The sequence below is a fragment of the Triticum aestivum genome, chromosome 1A (genome assembly GCF_018294505.1).
Source record: "Triticum aestivum cultivar Chinese Spring chromosome 1A, IWGSC CS RefSeq v2.1, whole genome shotgun sequence".
Lineage (NCBI taxonomy): Eukaryota > Viridiplantae > Streptophyta > Magnoliopsida > Poales > Poaceae > Triticum > Triticum aestivum.
This window is the reverse complement of record NC_057794.1, coordinates 24,735,574-24,761,044: the sequence shown is the minus strand read 5'-3', so window position 1 is coordinate 24,761,044 and position 25,471 is coordinate 24,735,574. Positions and strand designations below refer to the sequence as shown.

General features: G+C 43.4%; 1 protein-coding gene and 1 long non-coding RNA gene across 3 annotated transcripts; one reads left to right on the top strand and one right to left on the bottom strand.

Moving 5' to 3' along the window:
- Positions 1-1,567: 1,567 nt before the first annotated feature.
- LOC123187568 (uncharacterized) lies at positions 1,568-7,625 on the bottom strand. Of its 2 annotated transcripts, XR_006494037.1 has the most exons (6): positions 6,984-7,625; positions 4,104-4,158; positions 2,948-3,010; positions 2,448-2,868; positions 2,232-2,263; positions 1,568-2,108 (listed from the first exon to the last, which is right to left on the bottom strand). It is a non-coding gene; the product is annotated as an uncharacterized lncRNA (long non-coding RNA). The 2 variants fall into 2 exon arrangements; XR_006494036.1 differs by lacking the exons at positions 2,948-3,010; positions 4,104-4,158; positions 6,984-7,625 and having other exon boundaries at positions 2,448-2,936.
- Positions 7,626-10,323: 2,698 nt separating this feature from the next.
- On the top strand, positions 10,324-12,191 carry LOC123187560 (uncharacterized). Its single transcript, XM_044599464.1, has 3 exons — positions 10,324-10,636; positions 11,054-11,265; positions 11,490-12,191. The coding sequence occupies exons 1-3, from the start codon at positions 10,393-10,395 to the stop codon at positions 12,090-12,092; spliced, it is 1,059 nt and encodes a 352-aa protein (XP_044455399.1). The 5' UTR covers positions 10,324-10,392; the 3' UTR covers positions 12,093-12,191.
- The last annotated feature ends 13,280 nt before the right edge of the window (positions 12,192-25,471 follow it).

Here is a 25,471-nt window from a genome sequence, read left to right as displayed (position 1 = left end):
AGTATCACCGTATTCAGGGGGATAGTTGTCATCATTCTCTTCTTCTTCATTGTCTTCCATCATAACCCCTCTTTCTCCGTCATTGGTCCAAACATTATAGTGTGGCATGAAACCCTTCTCAAGCAGGTGGACGTGAAGGATTTTCAAGTTAGAGTAATCCTTCGTATTCTCACAGACAGGGCATGGACAATACATAAAACCATTCTGCTTGTTAGCCTCAGCCACTTCGAGAAAATTATGCAGGCCCTCAATGTACTCGCAGGTGCGTCTGTCATCGTACATCCATTGTCGGTTCATCTGCGTGTGTTATATAATTAAGTGTATCAAAAACCATTACAGAACATCATGAATAGAGAAGTGACCAAATTAATACAAGTTCATCATCACATTAAAACCAAAGTATAGTAGTGATTAAATGTTATTACTGAAAAAATAAATACTTAAAGTTCATACATAGTTCTCATTGAACAACATATAGATCTCTAGAGCATCTAATTAAACATACATTGAAACTATGTCAAACATTTAAATGCAACAACAAATGTGATCATAACCGCAACTAAGGTAACAATTGATCCAACGACATAATGATACCAAGCCTCAGTATCAGTGGCATATTTTCTAATCTTTCTAATCTTCAAGCGCGTTGCATCCATCTTGATCTTGTGATCATCGACGACATCCGCAACATGCAACTCCAATTCCATCTCCTCCTCCTCAATTCTTTTTAATTTTTTTTCAAGTAATTGTTTTCTTTTTCAACTAAATTTAACCTCTCGACAAGAGGGTCGGTTGGAATTTCTGGTTCACATACCTCCTAGATAAAACATCTATGTCACGTTGGTCCGCATAATTGTCATAAACACTAAATGAAACAAATAGTTATAAAAGGTAATATACCACATCCGAATCATAGACAGGACGAGGGCCGACAGGGGCGGATACCAAACCATGGCACTATATAATAACAAACAATAATAAAAGTAAGAAAATTATACAAGTATATATCTAAATCATACAATTAAGAATTTTTTTCATTTAGAAAGAAGACAAGAACAAGAGGCTCACCGCGGTGGTGTCGGCGACGAGATTGGCGCGGGCGATCGACTGCAGTGAGGACGGGGACGGGACGGGATGGACATCCAAACCTAGACAAATCTTGAGGAAAATGAAGCTTGGAGGTCGAGCTTGGAGAGGAGAAAGCTTAAGTGTGGCTCACGCATTTCACTGGACACCTCATGTGCATGCATAGAAGGGAGAGCAGCGCATGCACACACCTCCCATACGGCCAAAAAATAGTGGAGAGGGTGGGCAGGGGCGAGGGTATATATAGGCATCTCTTTAGTCCCGATTGGTGGCTAGAACCGGGACAGAAGACTGACCTTTAGTCCTGGTTCCAGCCACCAACCGGGACTAAAGGTTCTGCGCCAGGAGCGGGGCCCATTGGTCCCGGTTCATGTCTGGAACTGGGACCAAAGGGGTCAGACGAACCGGGACAAATGGCCCCCGAGGCCCGGCCGGCGCCCTGGCCTCACGAACCGGGACTGATGCACCCATTGGTCCCGGTTCATAAGAGAACCGGGATTAATGCCCTTATCTGGCCTTGGACCAAAGCCCTGTTTTCTACTAGTGTATATACTCCCTCTGTAAACTTTTATAAGAGCGTTTAGAATTTTAGGACACAGCCGACAAATGGGGAAATGGACAGTTTTACCCTCGATTTGAAATTTGAGTCGTCTTCCTCCTCCAAAGCTCGCGTCGTCTTCTTCCTACAGGAGCTCGCCCGTCTTCCTTCTCCAGCGTGCCATCTTCCTCCTGCAGGAGCTCGCGTCATCCCCTTCGTCCAAGCGCTCGGGCCCCGCCTGCAGGTACTCGCCCCCTTCGTCCAGGCGCTCGGTCCCGATCCTAGGTGCCCAGTTCGGCCTCCGCTGCGCCCGCTTGGTTGCTGCCGCGCCCGCCCAGCTTGGCCGCCGTTGTGCCCGCTTGGTAGCCGCCCCGCCCAGCTTGGTCGTCGCCGCCCCAGATTGGTCCTCGCCGCGCACAGCCCACCTAGCTCGCCCCCGCCGCTGCAGCACGTTGCTTCCAGGCAGGTTCTCCTTCCCTCACCCCTTGCACAATAGCAGAACTCAGATCAATTCTTGTGTGCAATCTTACAAATCAATTCTTCTGTACAGTAGAAGTCAGACTAATTTCACAATTTTCTGCACAGTATCACTTGTGGGTAATCTTACAAATCAATTCTTCTGTAATCCATAGAGTACTCCTGCATTTGAAAAAAACCAAATCGATGTGTTCTCATAGAAGATTCTTTTCATGAAATTTGCTCATGTAAGAATGAGAAAGCTGATGTGCACTTCTGTAGCGATAGGGGCATGCACTGAATTGATCTTAGCTTCAAACAGACTGAACTGGACTGATAGAGGAGACAAGGAGATGTTATAGCGTACCTGGGATTTGAGGAGGGGGCGATGCCCAACCTACGACTCCTCTATCTCCATAGCAACGATCTTGCTGAGTTGGAAATTAATCTGGTCGATTCCCATAACTAGGCATCTACTCCCTCCGTTCCTAAATAGTTGTCTTTCTAGAGATTTCAACAAGTGACTACATACGGAGCAAAATGAGTGAATCTACACTCTAAAACATGTCTACATACATCCGTATGTTGTAGTCCATTTGAGATGGCTAGAAAGACAATTATTTGGGAACGGAGGGAGTAGCTAAGTTGGAAATTAATCTGGTCGGAGCATATGATGTTTTCCTTTGTTCCAATTTCTGCTTCTGAACATATTCAGCAGTATTTGCCAGTCCGGTTGCAGGATGAATGGTGGATAATCTGATAAAATCTTCAGGCCATTAACACCACATCTAGTGAAATGCCAAGGAAATCTGTCTTAGCTTCAAACAGACTAAACTGAATTAGTCTTAACTTCAAACAGTGCATCACATGACCATTCCAGTGCCCACTTGATTGTAATGTTCCCACCCGAATCAAGCGAATCGTACGCGTCTGCAAAATGCCAAAGATTACTAGATTCAGCAGATTGACACAAAATTTACAAATGGATCAGTTGAATGATCCTAGAGTACTCCTGCATTTCTGTATAAATAAAAGGAGGAGTACCATGAAGGAGCATTTTGTCTCTACAGTAGCATTACTATGAATCTGTACAACAGCATCTAATGATACTCCATATAATTTTTTTCTCTAACGGAGTATTACAAAGAGTTCAAATTTATTTGGTCAATCTGGGAAAATGTATATGAATCTCTACAGCTGAATAAGCTAATGCATATAAATTCACACTATTCTGCATTACTACTCTTATTCAGAAACTACTCCATATAAATTCAGCGGGTGATTCTTCAAACAGGAACCATATTCACATTATCATGAGATGTTGCACATGTCTGCCTATGCATTATTTACATAATTTACAGGAGAATTCACTATGGGATGCTGCACTTGTCTGTCAAAATATAGACTATTGTACTCCTACTGCACGATACTCCTTGTCTAAATGGATCAACTATGATTGTCACAACATGAATCTCTACAACAGTATGAGTACAACATTCACAAGTTTAATTTCTACACTATGCAAAATTTGTAAGAGCATTGTACTCCTACTGATTGTGGGTCAGGAACATCATATATAGCACTTGTCTGTATTAAAATTATCTGTTAGCAGAATTTACAGAGAGCCGAATCTTTGCAGCAGCATCTAATGATACCCCATATAAATTTATTACAGAGAGTTCAAACATCTGCATATCTAATGTTTTAGCTTATAAACTTAACCAGTTCTGAACCATATAAACTGAAGATTATGTCATTTGATGGACTTGTTCATGCAGATATAAGCAAGAGAAGCAGCAATACAATGGCAGCAGCAGTCGCTCAATCAAGTACTCCATCAACAAATTAGCAGCAGTAGCTCAAGCAAGTACTCCAGCAACAAACATAGCAGCAGCAGCAGTAGCTCAAGCAACAACAACATCAGCAAATTAGTAGCAGCACCAGGAGTAAATTAGTAGCACACATCAACAATATCAAGAGCAATAGCAACAACAACAGCAACACGAAGATGTTGAACCTTGACCTGAATTGTTCTCCACCAGAAGAGGATGAACCTGGACCTCAAGCAAGTACTCCACCTGCACGAGAAGAAGTTGACATGGAACTCCAAGAAGACATTGACATGGAACTCCAAGAAGAAGTTGACATGGAACTCCAAGAAGAAGAAGAAGCATTGCATGGTCAAGCAGCAGGTACTCCTGCTAGCCACTCTAGCTAGCTACCCGCACATGTGGTCTATCTTGTGATCATCAAGGCCTCCATCATTTCCCTAAGTTTCTTTTTCTTTTACTACTGTAGGTGGTCTGCAATTGCGTAGGCAAAGAAAGTCAATGACAGATGAGCAGAGATATGCTGCCTACATGGCACTCATACCTTGCATCTGGCTAGGGGTGGCAAGTTCAAAAGAAATGACAGGAAGGATGTTGCTCAAATTTTTCAAGTTGGTGTTCAACATATTTGAAAAACTGGACGATAGCAGAGCGACAAAAAGCGCTTGGTCAAGAGGTGGATGTATCCAGCGAAAGGAAACAAAGATGCGGGAGGAAAGGAAAGGATGATACTCTATCCCAAATCCCCACAGTTCCTTTGAATAGAAGGTCGACTCTCAGGTCACTTGCTCGCTAATTGGGTGTCAGTCATACTACACTCTACAAGAAACTCAAGCTTCGCAAGATTAGAAGGCACTCCAATCGTTTGAAGCCATCCTTGAAAGAAAAGAATAAAAAAGAAAGGATCCAGTTCTGTTTGTCAGTGCTTGATGAGACCACCTTAGCAGCTCCAAGACCTAAATTCATCAGTATGCACAACATTGTGCATATTGACGAAAAGTGGTTCTATATGACAAAAATGAACAGATGCTACTACCTCCTCCCCGAGGAAGATGACCCGGTCAGAACTATTCGGAACAAAAACTGTATTGGGGAAGTGATGTTTCTGACCGCTGTTGCTCGACCTAGATATGATGCTGAAGGCAATATGACATTCTCAGGTAAAATTGGTGTCTGGCCCTTTGTGCAAGAGATTCCTGCTACTAGAAGAAGTGAGTATAGAGCAAGAGGGACCATTGAAATCAAGTCTGCCAACGTGAACCGACGGGTAATGAGGAGGTATATGATAGAAAAAGTGGTTCCTGGAATAAAGGAAGTCTGGCCCGCAGATGATACTAATCCAATATTGATCCAGCAAGATAACGCAAGAACGCACATTCTTCCAGGTGATGCAGAGTTTGCAGAAGCTGTGGCTACAACTGGTCTGGACATTAAAATAATAAACTAGCAACCAAATTCTCCTGATCTAAATGCACTTGATCTTGAATATTTCAGATCCCTTGAGTCTTTGACCGACTATAGAGCACCCACAACTATCAAAGAATTGATTCAAGGTGTGCAGGAACAATTTGATGAGTATGATGCCGGAAAACTCAACAGAATATTTCTAACACTTCAAACCGTCATGGTAGAAGTGATGAACCATGAAGGGGAAAATTCATACAAAATTCCACATTTGCGCAAGGATAGATTGGAAAGGCAAGGAATCCTACCACCTAGGATTCACTTTCCCCGTGAAGTTTATGAACATGCCATGGATATTCTAGAACAAGATGTCCAGTGAGCTTGGATTGGAAAGGGAGAGATACCGTACTCCATGTTTGGCTTGTAGCGAAAGGCTTGTACTCCATGTTTGTAGTGGAAAGGCATTGACTAGTGTGGAAAGGAGAGGAGAGGATAGGAGAGGAGAGGCAAGGAGAGGAGATGCTTGTACTCGATGTTTGTAATGGAAAGTCTTGTACTCGATGTCTGTAGTGGAAAGGAGAGGAGAGCATATGAATTTCTGTATTTTAGGAATTTTATATGAATTTTAGGAAGTTTCAGAATTTATCCCAGAATTTTATATGAAATTTCTGAATTTGCGGAAAGGTTTTCTGTGATTACATTACCTGAATTTTATATGAAGTTGTGAAAGGCTATGTATGATTTCAGAAAAAAATTATATGAAGTTTTTGAAGTTGTTGGAGAGGAGACAGAGGAGAAGAAAAGGCTTTGTATGATTACATTTTCTGAAATATTCTGAATTGTATGCAAATTTCTGAATTTTATGTTGTTTGTTGGAGAGGAGAGTTTCTAAATTTCCTTTTGTTTGTTGGAGTAGGAGAGGAGATAATTACTCCTAGTCCTTTCTACATCAATTCAACATGAACGAGGAGCTCCTAATATTGTGCTAATAATTCACCAACTAATAGGACTCGGCTGATAATTCACCAAATAAGCTTGCGCTAATAAGATGATACTCTGCCGTCAGCCTTCTTTTATTCCTGCACCTCTTAGAAAAAAATAACACAAACATGCCTCTAGTGGAAGTAGATAAATAGGCTAATGAAAGAGTACTCGTTCTAGTGGTAGATTAATTGGACAAAATTAAAAGATCATGGTCAGGCTGCTCATGGTGATAAGCAGAGCAATGTAAAGCATACACTGTTGAGAGTCTTGCCGCACTGGCATTTTCTTATAAACTAAACGCCCACATTTCATCATTTGTACTCGAACAAAAGATTCACAGAAGCAGCAGTAGATAAGACTGCATTTGCTATAGCAGTAGCAAATGACAGGTGATTGGTTGGATACCTGCTCCACTACATTTGCTATAGCACATGTGTTCTTGCAAAAATTGCCGATACAAACTGAGTATGAAAAGAAGCGCAGTATGAAAAGAAGCAGCACAACATCATTGGCATTCCTATTTGGCATTTTACTCCTAGATACAGTATGATTATTTCTGGGGTAAAAGCAGCACGCCTACCACTCTAGCATCGTTGAGTCCCTAGAGCAATTCTTGTATGCACTTCTCTAGACAATAGTACTCCTCGAATCATCCATACATCCATACAGAGAAGCAAGAAGAGTACCTGCAGACACAGTCCACCGTCGACGCAGCAGAGGAAGATGGAGGGGCGCATGGAGGAGCTGCCGCAGCCTGAACAAGGACACACCGCTGCTCTGCTTCGATGACGCCATGGACGACCCCGGCGTCCGACTCACTCCCCCGCCCCTACTTCTGCCGCTGCAGGGGCTTCTTCACGCACTCCTTGCTCCAGCAAATCTGCGGCTCAACATGGGGTAGGCGCTCCTCCTTGCAGGTCGAGGGCGACGAGGAGCGCCGGTGTTCGTCGCCGGCGTCGTCAAGCAGAAGAAATCCGTCACCGCCGTCGAGCAGGACAAGGCTGTCCTCCCGCTCCTCCTCGACCTTGGTAAAAAGGGCAACTTTGCCTCGAGCGGGAGAAGGTGGCGCAGGAGACGCCGGCGAGAGGGAGAAGGCAGCGCAGGAGAAAGGGAGAAGGGGCGACGCCGACGCGGGCGAGCTAGGGAGCGGCGCCGGCGTGAGGGAGAGCGGCGCCGGCGAGAGGGAGCTAGGGATTTGGGGAGAGAGTGCGGTGAGAGGGAGGGGAATCAGCAGAGTGAGTGAGCGCGAGGCAAAATGGGAAACGACACAATTTGCGTAGTGTTGCGAAATTTGAACTGCACTTTCTAAACGCTCTTATAAATGTTTACAGAGGGAGTACATAATACATGCCTACATTAGAGCTATTGTGTATCGCTCTAGATTGTGACTGTTATATGGTGAATGTCATCCAACACAAATATCCATCGCTGATCTAATGCCTATGTTTTTTCTCATATTAATCTTTACTAAGTTACTATTGGTGTTGCTGTTACAATCTTCACAAGTTGTTGTTCCTGTTACTATTGCTACTGTTACTGCTATTATCAAAACTATCAAACTACTGTGCTACTAACACTAGTAGGGAAAACCCTAGTAGTAGCGCGGAGTTTAGGTCTAGTAGTACGCGGTGTCCGGCGCTACTTCTACGGCGCTACAACTCATTGTTAGCAGTAGCGCGTGTCTGACCCCACGCTATTGCTACTAGTGGTAGCAGTAGCATGGATCGGACCCTCACTACTAATAAATAGCAGTAGTGCATGTTTTAGCCCCGTGCTACTACTATTATTGCTATTTCATTTTTTATATTTATACTATATTTACACATCGTTATACATTTTTTATACAATAGCAATGAAGAGATTGTGGAAGAAATACATATTCGATTAAAGTGGATGGATCCAAGTGGTAAGTTGAATTATTGGGACGATATGATGTTGATATAATATCTCATCATCCATAGTCATATAAAAACTTGGGATGCCTTGGGCATCCCCAAGCTTGAGCTCTTGTGTCTCCTTAATTCCTCTCATATCACGGTTCCTTTAATCTTAAGAACTTCATGCACACAATACTCAACAAGAACTCATGAGATAAGTTAGTATAAATTCATGCAAAACCTTATCATTCCCTACTGTAACAAATCACTAAAATTATAATTAAACATTGCATACTAAATGCCTCTGCATATTTAATACTCCTATTCTCAAATAGAATCATTAAACAAGCAAACATACGAAAACAATGCAATCATAACAGCAATCTGTCTAAACTGGACAACACGTAAAGGATAAAGAATGATCCATACTTATTTAACTCAAAAAATTCTGAAAATTTACAACACTGTAGAAACTTTATCATAGCTTATTGTGTCAAAATTTCAGCATTTTGTCAAGTTCTGACTTTTCTAGAGAATTCACGCAATAGTGTGCAATGTTCTATTTTGAAACAACAATTCATATACTTGCAAACTAAGCACGGTGAAGGCTATCCTTGACACCTTTATTGAAATAAAAGATACAAAATATTATTCTAAATAACAGAAATAAAATCTCAATAAAAGAAAATAACACTCCAAGCAAAACACATATCATGTGATGAATAAAAATATAGCCCCATGCAAGGTTACTGATAATGTTGAAGACGAAAGAGGGGATGCCTTCTGTGGCATCCCCAAGCTTAGTTTCTTGGAGAGAAAGCACGAGAGGGGGTTCTGGGTGGGCCATGGTTGTCGGATGCGTGCGTGACAGCGGTCCGGAAGCCCACACCCCCCAGTTCGCTTCCGATTTGAGGGAAAAGAAATGTCCAGACCAGTCAGCAGATGAATACAAGACCGCATTGGATAGCAAAACACGACTGTACTGCGAGGGCCGGACAAATGTTGGCGGTTTGAGGGTCCATGTTAGATGATGCGCTTACCACTTAATAACACCTCCGCACCCTTACATGGAGCATGTGAGCTTATGCACCCTTTGCTACACTAAAATACCAAAAAATACTAAGAAATCTATTTTTTCTGGAATCGACGTTAATGTGTGTTTCACATGCGTGTAAATTTTCACGATAGACTCGTGGAGGTCTTGGCAAAACAAATAAAATTGATGCTAGTTTGGAGTACCGATTTTTTATGGCCAAGACATCCATGGATGTTATTTCATCACTAGAATTTTGCACGCATGTAAAACACGCATCAATGTTTGTTCCCAAAAAAATTCAGATATTTTTGAATTTATTTAGTTCCTACCTACGTACAGTACACAAGTGCGGCAGGAAGTGGCATGGTTTTGAGAGATGAGAGTGGAAAGCTCATCTTCACACCATGCAGGCAACTGTTCACATGAGATAACAGTCTTCACGCAAAACTTGAAGCATGCAGAGAGGGACTAATGTTGGTCTTGCAGCGTACCAACATGCCCACCATGGTGGAGTTGGATAGCACTGAAGCGGTCTTGATGTTGTCATCATGGTCAATGGATCACTCGCAATCACGTGCGCTAGTGGAGGAGATACGCATGATCAGTAGCAAATGAATCAAGGGAGATTTCATTTTCTCATATTTGACATTCATAGAAAAAAGTTAGTCATGCGCTCGCTGCGTATGGAACGTAGTACCAGTAATGCTACACACATGGGTTGGCTTTTACGAATTCAACCGACTGGGATTAGGTGAAGGTTTTTGATCTGAAAATCGCGGGGGGAGGGGGGGGGGGGGGGGGGGGGAGGGGAGATTAGTTAGCATTGTTGGTCCCGTGAGATCCGCGCGTCTAGGATTTTCTCCGTGTATGGCTGTTTGGTTGGGATCGGGACTAAACCTTTCGAAGGGGGACAAGCCTCCTTGAGCTAATGAAATCTTCCTTCCCCCTGCAAAAAAAACTACATACAGTACATCAAGGAAAAAACAATAAACTTTTTTTTGAACTAAAATAAACTTTGTGTATTCTTCAAACGAATTTTCTTTTCTTTTTGGACACCTGACACGCCACTTGGGCCTTTGGCCCAGCCCAAAGAACCAATAAAGAGGAAAGGGGTCAGACAGCGGGTGCTGTAGGGTTTGCTCGATTGGCTCTGCGGCGGCGGCGGCGGCGGCGGCGAGTTGGATGGAGTTTCTCTTCCTTGACGAGGAGGACTGGGCGGAGATGGAGGCGGATGAGGAGAAGGAGGTGGAGAGGCGCCGGCGGGAGGAAGAGGAGAAGGCGCGGAAGGCGGAGGAGAACCGACGGAGACGCGAGGCACACGATGCGGTCATGGACTCCATCATCCAGCACGACCCCAAGGCTGGGCGCAAGGTCTACACCCGGTTCTTTCTCAGAGATTTCTCCGTCTTTGACATCGACGAAGAGTGTAAGCAGCCTCTGTCTTCATCCTTGCTTGTTCTTTTCTTGTTTAATATTTCTAAATTTCTGATGTCTGGAAACTGAATTAGTACGTTACAGTAGGATGTCTCTCACCTGTATAATCGTCTATTAGGAGAATCCTCGACATGTTCATTATTGATGGATAGCAGTGAACAGCCAGTCTGAATTCATTTTTATGCTGCATATGTATCACTTAACAACAGGAACCGTGGATTTGGCTAAACCTGAAATTAACTTGGTACACATGGTGAGATGATAGCTTTCTCTTGAAGTTAACTCTGGAAGTGAAATAGGAAAATTAGATGGCTTAACTCAGTGGGATTGAAATGGGGAAAACACAAACTGGGGCTGTTTTTTGTGATGAAATAATTTGATTGATTTATATTTTACTTATTCATTGCAGCGTCTGTCCCTCCAATGCGATACACCGATAGTACCTACCAAGATGAATTTGGGCTAGAAGACTCTGCAAACATCCTCTCCGTCAGCATAGTCTCCTCAGATGCAGGCTTCCCAGTCGATGTCTATGGCCGTGTGATTGCCAGAGACAGCATTGACTACAAGTGCATTTATCTCTTTCACCGCAATAGAGATGATTCCCAGCGTGTCAACGAGGTACATCCTTCTAAGTTCGTTCTAATCGGGTTTCGTTTTATTTGAAGATGCCTTGAATATTAACTGTTAATGTACATCTAAATAGAGTCATCTTAGTGCTGGTGGTTGTCGATCCAAATAGTCATCTGCATATAAATGGGGCATCTTTTATGGCATGCTTAATCTTCATTTTGACCAGTGTTTGGATGAGCATCCTCTAACCTCTCGTGTGATTCTTTTCATAGGATGGAATGCTGATTTTAACCGGCCCAGGTCGAGGTCTAGTGCTGGTTGATTTCATCTATCTAGAGACAGATCTTAAAATCAGGGAAGATGGAGTGTTTCCAGACAGGCCATTTAGCAAGGGTCTAATAAGTATTGATGGCCGAGTACTGTCTAGAGAGGAAGATGTCGTGGTTAGAAGGGAAACCCTTGAGAGCTGGCTCAGCACCACGGAAGTGAGATTCGCAACTGTTCTCAAAGCAGTTGAGTGCACCATTGAAATCAAGCTTCTTGAGGGCCGTTTTAAAGGAAATATAATAGTTGGCATATCAGATAAAGATCGCAATCTGGCCACTGAACAAACAATTGTGATTCATGATAGCAGGACAGATGGCATGGTGACAAGTGATCGAAGTGGAGTTATCAAACTCCGGCGAAGTGTCATTACTATCTGTCTAGAAAGAATGCTGGTGTTTCAGATTAATAATAAGGCTGCTGGTGGTTGTGCTCAACGAACCTTTGATTTAACACCGCGCCGCACTGGTGCAGATGAATTGGTCATTAGGTGTGGTGCTGTAAAGTTTGGATTCAGGGTCGTCTGGTCCTTGATGGACTTTAGGCTGTAATCCTCTGCCTTTATAAACTAAGTTGAACTAAGTTATATCACGAGTCAGTGATGCAAGGGAAGCACTAGGAATCAGACTACTGATCCTAGCTTTTTATCAGACCAGTACCTAACCGTTGGATGAAAGCCTGTATGGCCGCTAGATCAGCAGGCTGGGTGCTGGGCAGTTTCCAAAATTAAAAAGGAAAATATCGGAATAACTGCTTGGATATTTAGGAAACTAATGTGATGCTTTGCATATATTTAGCTAACCAATTTCGGATGGTAAGGAGAATAATATCTGGCATCCTACGAGATCTAGATTGCTCCTTAAGAGCAATATTTGCTTCCAATATTATTCAGTTTTGCTTCCGATGGAACTGTTGCTTCAACATGGATTTTTTTTATCTTGACACAATAATTTGTGTTTCCATCAATCGATGAATTAGCTTTCATGGTTAATGATGTTTGCTTCCCGGGTATAAGATTTTGTGTCCAATACTGTAATGCATTGTTTCAAAAGCATCAGATACTGCTTCCATGAAAAAGGAAAATATCCTTGCTCCCATAGACGGAAGCAAGTTTGTTTTACAGATGGAAGCACCATTTTTTAGGAAACAATCCTTGATAATTGCTTCCAATAATTTCGGCTATTCTAACTGGGGTTTTAGCGCTACATCTAATATGGGCCATGCAGTTTGCTTCCATATGAGAAAAAATGTTTTTAATTGTGGTGAACTTGGTGCAATTTCATTTTGCTTCCTGCCTAGAATATTTTGTTTCCTTGTCCAACGAGATTGCTTCCAAGACATCTGAAACTCGTTTCCAACATAGAAAAGAAATGTACTTTGCTTCCATCGACACTGATTCCAAAGAGAGAAAATAATCTGCTTCCAAAGTTACAAATATTTGCTCAGATCTATATTGCCCCAGAACGGGAATATAAATTGATATCAAAGAAACATTGTTGATTGTTTGTTCCAACGAACAATGCTTCCAACAGAAATAGCATTTGCTTCGTGTGATATCAGGATTTGCTTCTGTATACATGAATGGTCACAGGGTTAGCTTTGTCTCGGCACAATGCCACCATGGTCCACCTCGATGGCCATGGCACTGCACAAGAGACACGCGGCCGGACCATGGAAGCACTCATTAGCATGACCCATCATTAAACATAGGGGTTGGCATGTAGGCGGTGGCGTGGAAACGACAGCCACGAGGAGCGAAGAGGACACCAAGGAGGAACATGCAGTAGGTGCTCGCCGTGGAATGCTCTTTGCCGCTGGTGAAGGGTACCATGGACGGCCGTCGATGGGGCAGCATGACGTCCTTCGGCGTGAGATTCGTCGCTCTTTCTCTACACAGTGAAGCATGGCTGAAATGCCACAAATTCTACACAGCGAGGAAGCGCATGTTTGAAAAATATGAATCGTTGATATTCGGAAGCATCATGTTCAACACAACAGAAGGGGCAGTGGTTACAACGGAAAAAAGACGTCAAACTTGAAAAAGCATGGTTATATTGCCAATTCATCTACACATATGTGATAGTATATATGAAGCACCGAATCTCTGTAGAAAAAATCTTGAAATCACAAGACATGCGAGACCTAGTGGAAGCATAGAAACCTGAAAACGAAATTTAGCATCCTTGGCGCAAAGATGTAGGCGCCAAAATTTGTGATAAGTATGATCCAACACAAGTGGGAAGTCTGTGACCCTACATCAACTTGAACTGGGATAAACCATGATTTGAATAAAAAAGCACGCTCTAGCAGCGAGCAATGTTTGCAGGTTTGTACAAGAACTGAACCTAGGGCATGCAAATTGAGGTCGCATGCCAATATTGGGTGGAGTCTGCCGCACGTAGTGCCTCCGGTGCCGAGGTGCGCTCGGGCATGATGCGGTCGAGCTGCCGCAAGCATGTCCACCTCGGCGCCTGCGGCAGCTGTTGCCTGCTACCCTGCTGGTACTCCGGTAGCCGAATGATCCAAACGGCAGCCTGCTGAGGGGAGATGTGCTGCTAAGGTGGAACGGAGGCCGCGTCGAGGAGTGGGGCGATGGAATGGATCGGATCTGGCATGGTGATGGGTGATAGATCAGGGCGAGCCGGTGGAATCGTGAGCTCCATGGTGAGTGGATTAGGAGTAGGCGCTTAATTAGGGGAGAGCGGAACAGGCAACAGATTTGGGAAAAAATAATGGGAGAGGGGTGCATTGAATGAGATTTCTTTGAGAGGTAATGACCGTGGGATGAAACACGAATGAACGGCGCACGATCGGTCTGACGTTTTCTCCATATCAGAAGTATGACCCGGAGCGTTTCCCGTGATGCAATGGATAAGTAGATGTAGTGGACTGGGTTAAATATCGTGGTGTAATGATGCAGTGAACTAAGTTTATTGTGATGTAATGATGTGGTGCACTTTATATTATTGTTATTAAGTAACTTGACTTGATGACTTATAAGTAATGATGTAGCGAAGTAAGTTATTATGTATTATATACAATAATACAATACAATACAATACAAATACAATGTGCACTTGGCGTATGCAAAGCCATCTTGCAAATATTTTAATTTTGAGGATATTTAGATAACACAGAAGTGACCATGAGCAATCAATACAGACCATAGATAAATATGGTAGAAAAGTCCTTTAACAGTGACATGTGTTCATATTTCCGCCTAATACATGTCCAACAAAACGCCAAGTGCACTAATCTACTTTAATTATGCCAAAAAAATTAAGCCAACAAATTCAGTATATAACACACCACCATGTCCAACAAAACGCCATGGCTGGCTGAGTTTTGTATATCATGTTGCATCCCCCCTCCGTCCTTCAATGAAAAAGCAGAGCACCTACTATTGCCCGTAAAAAATAATACCGATTTGATGCTTCAAAGCAAACTTTGATGCTTAGCAGTGTTGATGTGTCTTTTCTGAAATTAATTTTCTCATTGAACATGCTGAACTGAATTTGGAAACATCTAAACCCACCTTTACTCGTGCAGGTGATTATTGAAGGTTTCAGTGAATAAATTATACAAGTGCAAGCAGATAAGTTCATCTTGAATGATGGCGCTTAATTTTCCTAAACAGTCAATACATTGTTCTTATATTAACTAGCATCCCTTTTCCAGCCTCAGCATGACATAGGACGGTCGCTCGAGAATTGTCTAACTATAAAAAGTTAAAAGGATGATGCTACACGCCCTGAGACCAGTATTACATGGTTGCTTCTGGGTTTGCATTCTGTTTAAATGTTAGTTTATGTTGAAGTGACATGATGTTAACTTTCACTATTTTGGTAGGCATCATACAATTTTTCTGCCCATTTGTACTTGATGCATTTGCCAAGCAGTTTTCTGTTGCTGCTATCTTTCTTTTACCTGAATGTTAAAAGGCTGGCATCAGATTTTTAAGGATTCTGAGCAAACGACCTCATGCAGGTCAGGTCCCGCGCACGAATCCTAAAGTGATTGCTGCAAACACATCCTTTGAGAGAATTATGAGATGATGCCACTAATTGGTTTGCTCAGGATGTCAATCTGAGCGAACACATTCGTGAATGATGATTTTGTTTTTAGAGCATGGCAATTCTCATCCTTTCCTGTTGATGTAGCATGACGATTTCATTCAGGCAGCATGGCAAATCTTGAGCATGGCAATTTTTAGTTTACCACATGGCAACTCCTTGTACAACATCACAATTTTTTAGCATTCCTTGGGAGTGTTTTTGTAGTGAATGGAAAGTTTGCTCATTTGTGTGACATCCAAACTTAATAGAAATGACAGATTACTTATATCAACAAGATGCACCTTCTTTTGGGCACCCATTCTAGGAACCGCATCAAAAAAACTAGTGTTGATATGTGGGGCCAGTCTAGATCCCAGATGCTCTTGAAAATATGAGCAATTTATAAAATGATTTAATCCATAGAAATAGTAGATAAAACATGACTATAAAGACAGAGATAGAACAAGTCGTGCAGTCTAATAAATAGTATGCGAATAGCTTCTGAAGTTGTCAATTTGAACAGAACATGTCCAAAACAAGAGCTAGAACAAGAAACTCCACCATAATCTTGAATGCAACAGAGTGACCGTTCATGTTGGTGTTGATGTTGTCGCCCATGTTCTTGGGGAACGTAGTAATTTCAAAATTTTCCTACGCACACGCAAAATCATGGTGATGCATAGCAACGAGAGGGGAGAGTGTTGTCCACGTACCCTCGTAGACCGAAAGCGGAAGCGTTAGCACAACGCGGTTGATGTAGTCATACGTCTTCACGATCCGACCGATCAAGTACCGAACGCACGACACCTCCGAGTTCAGCACACGTTCAGCCCGATGACATCCCTCGAACTCCGATCCAGCCGAGTGTTGAGGGAGAGTTTCGTCAGCACGACGGCGTGGTGACGATGATGATGTTCTACCGACGCAGGGCTTCACCTAAGCACCGCTACAGTATTATCGAGGTGGACTATGGTGGAGGGGGGCACCGCACACGGCTAAGAGATCTCAAGGATCAATTGTTGTGTCTAGAGGTGCCCCCCTGCCCCCGTATATAAAGGAGCAAGGGGGGTGCGGCCGGCCTAGGGGAGAGGCGCGCCGGAGGAGTCCTACTCCCGGTACTCCCGGTAGGACTCCCCCCCTTTTCCATGTTGGACTAGGAGAGAGAGGGGGAAGAGGTGGAGGGGAGGAAGGAAAGGGGGGGCGGCGCCCCCCTCGCCTTGTCCTATTCGGACTGGGGGGGGGGAGGGGCACGCGGCCCTGCCCTGGCCTCCTCTCCTCTCTTCCACCAAGGCCCACTAAGGCCCATTAAGTTCCCGGGGGGTTCCGGTAACCTCCCGGTACTCCGGTAAAATCCCGATTTCACCCGGAACACTTCTGATATCCAAACATAGGCTTCCAATATATCAATCTTCATGTCTCGACCATTTCGAGACTCCTCGTCATGTCCGTGATCACATCCAGGACTCCAAACAAACTTCGGTACATCAAAACATATAAACTCATAATAAAATTGTCATCGTAACGTTAAGCGTGCGGACCCTACGGGTTCGAGAACTATGTAGACATGACCGAGACACGTTTCCGGTCAATAACCAATAGCGGAACCTGGATGCTCATATTGGCTCCCGCATTTTCTACGAAGATCTTTATCGGTCAGACCGCATAACAACATACGTTGTTCCTTTATCATCGGTATGTTACTTGCCCGAGATTCGATCGTCGGTATCTCAATACCTAGTTCAATCTCGTTACTGGCAAGTCTCTTTACTCGTTCTGTAATACATCATCCCGCAACTAACTCATTAGTTGCAATGCTTGCAAGGCTTAAGTGATGTGCATTACCGAGAGGGCCCAGAGATACCTCTCCGACAATCGGAGTGACAAATCCTAATCTCGAAATACGCCAACCCAACATGTACCTTCAGAGACACCTGTAGAGCTCCTTTATAATCACCCAGTTACGTTGTGATGTTTGGTAGCACACAAAGTGTTCCTCCGGTAAACGGGAGTTGCATAATCTCATAGTCATAGGAACATGTATAAGTCATGAAGAAAGCAATAACAACATACTAAATGATCGTGTGCTAAGCTAACGGAATGGGTCATGTCAATCACATCATTCTCCTAATGATGTGATCCCGTTAATCAAATGACAACTCATGTCTATGGCTAGGAAACATAACCATCTTTAATCAACGAGCTAGTCAAGTAGAGGCATACTAGTGACAATGTGTTTGTCTATGTATTCACACATGTATTATGTTTCCGGTTAATACAATTCTAGCATGAATAATAAACATTTATCATGATATGAGGAAATAAATTATAACTTTATTATTGCCTCTAGGGCATATTTCCTTCAGTCTCCCACTTGCACTGGAGGTAATCATCTAGATTACACAGTAATGATTCTAACACCCATGGAGCCTTGGTGCTAATCATGTTTTGCTCGTGGAAGAGGCTTAGTCAACGGGTCTGCAACATTCAGATCCGTATGTATCTTGCAAATTTCTATGTCTCCCACCTGGACTAGATCCCGGATGGAATTGAAGCGTCTTTTGATGTGCTTGGTTCTCTTGTGAAATCTGGATTCCTTTGCTAAGGCAATTGCACCAGTATTGTCACAAAAAGATTTTCATTGGACCCGATGCACTAGGTATGACACCTAGATCGAATATGAACTCCTTCATCCAGACTCCTTCATTTGCTGCTTCCGAAGCAGCTATGTACTCCGCTTCACACGTAGATCCCGCCACGACGCTTTGTTTTGAACTGCACCAACTGACAGCTCCACCATTCAATGTAAACACGTATCCGGTTGGTGATTTAGAATCGTCCGGATCAGTGTCAAAGCTCGCATCAACGTAACCATTTACAATGAGCTCTTTGTCACCTCCATATACGAGAAACATATCCTTCGTCCTTTTCAGGTATTTCAGGATGTTCTTGACCGCTGTCCAGTGATCCACTCCTGGATTACTTTGGTACCTCCCTGCTAGACTTATAGCAAGGCACACATCAGGTCTGGTACACAGCATTGCATACATGATAGAGCCTATGGCTGAAGCATAGGGAACATCTTTCATCTTCTCTCTATCTTCTGCATTGGTCGGGCATTGAGTCTTACTCAACTTCACACCTTGTGACACAGGCAAGAACCCTTTCTTTGCTTGATCCATTTTGAACTTCTTCAAAACTTTGTCAAGGTATGTGCTTTGTGAAAGTCCAACTAAGCGTCTTGATCTATCTCTATAGATCTTGATGCCCAATATGTAAGCAGCTTCACCGAGGTCTTTCATTGAAAAACTCTTATTCAAGTATCCCTTTATGCTATCCAGAAATTCTATATCATTTCCAATCAGCAATATGTCATCCACATATAATATCAGAAATGCTACAGAGCTCCCACTCACTTTCTTGTAAATACAGGCTTCTCCAAAAGTCTGTATAAACCCAAATGCTTTGATCACACAATCAAAGAGTTTATTCCAACTCTGAGAGGCTTGCACCAGTCCATAAATGGATCGCTGGAGCTTGCACACTTTGTTAGCTCCCTTTGGATCGACAAAACCTTCTGGTTGCATCATATACAACTCTTCTTTCAGAAATCCATTCAGGAATGCAGTTTTGACGTCCATTTGCCAAATTTCATAATCATAAAATGCGGCAATTGCTAACATGATTCGGACAGACTTAAGCATCGCTACGGGTGAGAAAGTCTCATCGTAGTCAACTCCTTGAACTTGTCGAAAACCTTTCGCGACAAGTCGAGCTTTGTAGACAGTAATATTACCGTCAGCGTCAGTCTTCTTCTTGAAGATCCATTTATTCTCAATTGATTGCCGATCATCGGGCAAGTCAACCAAAGTCCATACTTTGTTCTCATACATGGATCCCATCTCAGATTTCATGGCCTCAAGCCATTTTTCGGAATCTGGGCTCACCATCGCTTCTTCATAGTTCGTAGGTTCGTCATGGTCTAGTAACATAACCTCCAGAACAGGATTACAGTACCACTCTGGTGCGGATCTTACTCTGTTTGACCTACGAGGTTCAGCAATAACTTGATCTGAAGTTTCATGATCATCATCATTAACTTCCTCACTAATTGGTGTAGATGTCACAGGAACCGGTTTCTGTGATGAACAACTTTCCAATAAGGGAGCATGTACAGTTACCTCATCAAGTTCTACTTTCCTCCCACTCACTTCTTTCGAGAGAAACTCCTTCTCTAGAAAGGATCCAAATTTAGCAACAAAAGTCTTGCCTTCGGATCTGTGATAGAAGGTGTACCCAACAGTCTCTTTTGGGTATCCTATGAAGACACATTTCTCCGATTTGGGTTCGAGCTTATCAGGTTGAAGCTTTTTCACATAAGCATCGCAACCCCAAACTTTAAGAAACGACAACTTTGGTTTCTTGCCAAACCATAGTTCATAAGGCGTCGTCTCAACGGATTTCTATGGTGCCCTATTTAACGTGAATGCAGCTGTCTCTAAAGCATAACCCCAAAACGATAGCGGTAAATCAGTAAGAGACATCATAGATCGTACCATATCTAGTAAAGTACGATTACGACGTTCCGACACACCATTATGCTATGGTGTTCCGGGTGGCGTGAGTTGTGAAACTATTCCGCATTATTTCAAATGTAGACCAAACTCGTAACTCAAATATTCTCCTCCACGATCAGATCGTAGAAACTTTATTTTCTTGTTACGATGATTTTCAACTTCACTCTGAAATTCTTTGAACTTTTCAAATGTTTCAGACTTATGTTTCATTAAGTAGATATACCCATATCTGCTCAAATCATCTGTGAAGGTGAGAAAATAATGATATCCGCCACGAGCCTCAACATTCATCGGACCACATACATCTGTATGTATGATTTCCAACAAATCTGTTGCTCTCTCCATAGTTCCGGGGAACGTCGTTTTAGTCATCTTGCCCATGAGGCACGGTTCGCTAGTACCAAGTGATTCATAATCAAGTGGTTCCAAAAGTCCATCAGTATGGAGTTTCTTCATGCGTTTTACACCGATATGACCTAAACGGCAGTGCCACAAATAAGTTGCACTATCATTATCAACTCTGCATCTTTTGGCTTCAACATTATGAATATGTGTATCACTACTATCGAGATTCAATAAAAATAGACCATTCTTCAAGGGTGCATGACCATAAAAGATATTACTCATATAAATAGAACAACCATTATTCTCTGATTTAAATGAATAACCGTCTCGCATCAAACAAGATCCAGATATAATGTTCATTCTCAACGCTGGCACCAAATAACAATTATTTAGGTCTAAAACTAATCCCGAAGGTAGATGTAGAGGTAGCGTGCCGACCGCGATCACATCGACTTTGGAACCATTTCCCACGCGCATCGTCACCTCGTCCTTAGCCAATCTTCGCTTAATCCGTAGCCCCTGTTTCGAGTTGCAAATATTAGCAACAGAACCAGTATCAAATACCCAGGTGCTACTGCGAGCATTAGTAAGGTACACATCAATAACATGTATATCACATATACCTTTGTTCACCTTGCCATCCTTCTTATCCGCCAAATACTTGGGGCAGTTCCGCTTCCAGTGACCAGTCTGTTTGCAGTAGAAGCACTCAGTTTCAGGCTTAGGTCCAGACTTGGGTTTCTTCTCCTGAGCAGCAACTTGCTTGTTGTTCTTCTTGAAGTTCCCCTTCTTCTTCCCTTTGCCCTTTTTCTTGAAACTAGTGGTCTTGTTGACCACCAACACTTGATGCTCCTTCTTGATTTCTACCTCTGCAGCCTTTAGCATTGCGAAGAGCTCGGGAATCGTCTTTTCCATGCCTTGCATGTTATAGTTCATCACGAAGCTTTTGTATCTTGGTGGCAGTGATTGGAGAATTCTGTCAATGACCCTATCATCCGTAAGATTAACTCCCAGTTAATCAAGTGATTATTATACCCGGACATTTTGAGTATATGCTCACTGACAGAACTATTCTCCTCCATTTTGCAGCTGTAGAATTTATTGGAGACTTCATATCTCTCAATCCGGGCATTTGCTTGAAATATTAACTTCAACTCCTGGAACATCTCGTATGCTCCATGACGTTCAAAACGTCGTTGAAGTCCTGGTTCTAAGCCGTAAAGCATGGCACACTGAACTATCGAGTAGTCATCAGCTTTGCTCTGCCACACGTTCATAACATCTGGTGTTGCTCCTGCAGCAGGCCTGGCACCCAGTGGTGCTTCCAGGACGTAATTCTTCTGTGCAGCAATGAGGATAATCCTCAAGTTACGGACCCAGTCCGTGTAATTGCTACCATCATCTTTCAACTTTGCTTTCTCAAGGAACGCATTAAAATTCAACGGAACAACAGCACGGGCCATCTATCTACAAGCAACATAGACAAGCAAAATACTATCAGGTACTAAGTTCATGATTAATTTAAGTTCAATTAATCATATTACTTAAGAACTCCCACTTTGATAGACATCCCTCTAATCCTCTGAGTGATCATGTGATCCAAATCAACTAAACCATAACCGATCATCACGTGAAATGGAGTAGCTTTCAATGGTGAACATCATTATGTTGATCATATCTACTATATGGTTCACGCTCGACCTTTCGGTCTCAGTGTTCCGAGGCCATATCTGCATATGCTAGGCTCGTCAAGTTTAACCTACGTATTCTGCGTGTGCAAAAGTGGCTTGCACCCGTTATAGATGGACGTAGAGCTTATCACACTCGATTATCATGTGGTGTCTGGGCACGACGAACTTTGGCAACGGTGCATACTCAGGGAGAACACTAATACTTTGATATTTTAGTGAGAGATCATCTTATAATGCTACCGTCAATCAAAGCAAGATAAGATGCATAAAAGATAAACATCACATGCAATCAATATAAGTGATATGATATGGCCATCATCATCTTGTGCTTGTGATCTCCATCTCCGAAACACCGTCATGATCACCATCGTCACTAGCGCGACACCTTGATCTCCATCGTAGCATCGTTGTCGTCTCGCCAATCTTATGCTTCTACGACTATCACTACCGCTTAGTGATAAAGTAAAGCATTACAGGGCGATTGCATTGCATACAATAAAGCGACAACCATATGGCTCCTGCCAGTTGCCGATAACTTGGTTACAAAACATGATCATCTCATACAATAAATTTTAGCATCATGTCTTGACCATATCACATCACAACATGCCCTGCAAAAACAAGTTAGATGTCCTCTACTTTGTTGTTGCAAGTTTTACGTGGCTGCTACTGGGCTTAGCAAGAACCGTTCTTACCTACGCATTAAAACCACAACGATAGTTTGTCAAGTTGGTGCTGTTTTAACCTTCGCAAGGACCGGGCGTAGCCACAATCGGTTCAACTAAAGTGAGAGAGACAGACACCCGCCAGTCACCTTTAAGCAACGAGTGCTCGTGGCGGTGAAACCAGTCTCGCGTAAGCGTACGCGTAATGTCGGTCCGGACCGCTTCATCTCACAATATCGCCGAACCAAAGTATGACATGCTGGTAAGCAGTATGACTTATATCGCCCACAACTCACTTGTGTTCTACTCGTGCATATGACATCTACGCATAAAACCAGGCTCGGATGCCACTGTTGGGGAACGTAGTAATTTCAAAATTTTCCTACGCACACGCAAGATCATGGTGATGCATAGCAACGAGAGGGGAGAGTGTTGTCCATGTACCCTCATAGACCGAAAGCGGAAGCGTTAGCACAACGCGGTTGATGTAGTCGTACGTCTTCACGATCCGACCGATCAAGTACTGAACGCACGGCACCTCCGAGTTCAGCACACGTTCAGCCCGATGACGTCCCTCGAACTCCGATCCAGCCGAGTGTTGAGGGAGATTTTCGTCAGCATGATGGTGTGGTGACGATGATAATGTTCTACCGACGCAGGGCTTCGCCTAAGCACCGCTACAGTATTATCGAGGTGGACTATGGTGGAGGGGGGCACCGCACACGGCTAAGAGATCTCAAGGATCAATTGTTGTGTCTAGAGGTGCCCCCTGCCCCCGTATATGAAGGAGCAAGGGGGTGCGGCCGACCTAGGGGAGAGGCGCGCCGGAGGAGTCCTACTCCTACCGGGAGTAGGACTCCCCCCTTTTCCATGTTGGACTAGGAGAGAGAGGGGGAAGAGGTGGAGGGGAGGAAGGAAAGGGGGGGCGCTGCCCCCCTCTCCTTGTCCTATTCGGACTTGGGGGGAGGGGCGCGCGGCCCTGCCCTGGCCTCCTCTCCTCTCTTCCACCAAGGACCCTAAGGCCCATTAAGTTCCCGGGGGGTTCCGGTAACCTCCCGGTACCCCGGTAAAATCCCGATTTCACCCGGAACACTTCCGATATCCAAACATAGGCTTCCAATATATCAATCTTCATTTCTCGACCATTTCGAGACTCCTCGTCATGTCCGTGATCACATCCGGGACTCCGAACAACCTTCGGTACATCAAAACATATAAACTCATAATAAAACTGTCATCGTAACATTAAGCGTGCGGACCCTGTGGGTTCGAGAACTATGTAGACATGACCGAGACACGTTTCCGGTCAATAACCAATAGCGGAACCTGGATGCTCATATTGGCTCCCACATATTCTACGAAGATCTTTATCGGTCAGACAGCATAACAACATATGTTGTTCCCTTTGTCATCGGTATGTTACTTGCCTGAGATTCGATCGTCGGTATCTCAATACCTAGTTCAATCTCGTTACCGGCAAGTCTCTTTACTCGTTCTGTAATACATCATCCCGCAACTAACTCATTAGTTGCAATGCTTGCAAGGCTTAAGTGATGTGCATTACCGAGAGGGCCCAGAGATACCTCTCCGACAATCGGAGTGACAAATCCTAATCTCGAAATACACCAACCCAACATGTACCTTCGGAGACACCTGTAGAGCTCCTTTATAATCACCCAGTTACGTTGTGACGTTTGGTAGCACACAAAGTGTTCCTCCGGTCAACGGGAGTTGCATAATCTCATAGTCATAGGAACATGTATAAGTCATGAAGAAAGCAATATCAACATACTAAACGATCGTGTGCTAAGCTAACGGAATGGGTCATGTCAATCACATCATTCTCCTAATGATGTGATCCCGTCAAATGACGACTCATGTCTATGGCTAGGAAACATAACCATCTTTAATCAACGAGCTAGTCAAGTAGAGGCATACTAGTGACAATGTGTTTGTCTATGTATTCACACATGTATTATGTTTCCGGTTAATACAATTCTAGCATGAATAATAAACATTTATCATGATATGAGGAAATAAATAATAACTTTATTATTTCCTCTAGGGCATATTTCCTTCACATATTGTCAAAGAGGTTGTCAATGTAGGGAAAGAAGTGGTCATTGGACAAGTGATCCTCAATGTCTGTGATGAAGAGTTCAGTAGTCGCGCAGAGCGCTCCCCAAAAACGTTATCACCCTTCTCCCGTATAGGAATAGAAGTGGTGGGGTTTCAGAGGCCTACTGTCCCAACCTGCGGTGCACGCCGCTTGTAGTGATGGGGAAGAACCTAGCAGTAGCTCACTGCTTGCAACTCGGTGATATGAGGCAGATGTTGTTCTGGAGTGTCTCTCTAGAGTGGAGCGGCCTCTCTTTTATATGCACAGGAGGAGGCGAACTGACGGTGACAGGAGGTGAAACAAAGAGATGGGAGACGAAACGAACAAACAGTAGCCGAAGGGTGCAACATTCGTATTCAATCTCCACTACAACAAAAATGTTGCAGCTCCCATGCGACCTTTCATATATAGTTATGCGTGACAAAAATTTAGACACGACGCACGTCGTGGCGTGGCGGATAGTGAAGGAGAGCCTGTATGT

Coding starts and splice junctions, on each gene's coding strand:
- LOC123187560 (XM_044599464.1), top strand. CDS start 10,393: ATGGAGTTTCTCTTCCTTGACGAGGAGGACTGGGCGGAGATGGAGGCG. Junction 10,637..11,053: donor CTTTGACATCGACGAAGAGT/GTAAGCAGCCTC, acceptor TATTCATTGCAG/CGTCTGTCCCTCCAATGCGA. Junction 11,266..11,489: donor ATTCCCAGCGTGTCAACGAG/GTACATCCTTCT, acceptor TTCTTTTCATAG/GATGGAATGCTGATTTTAAC.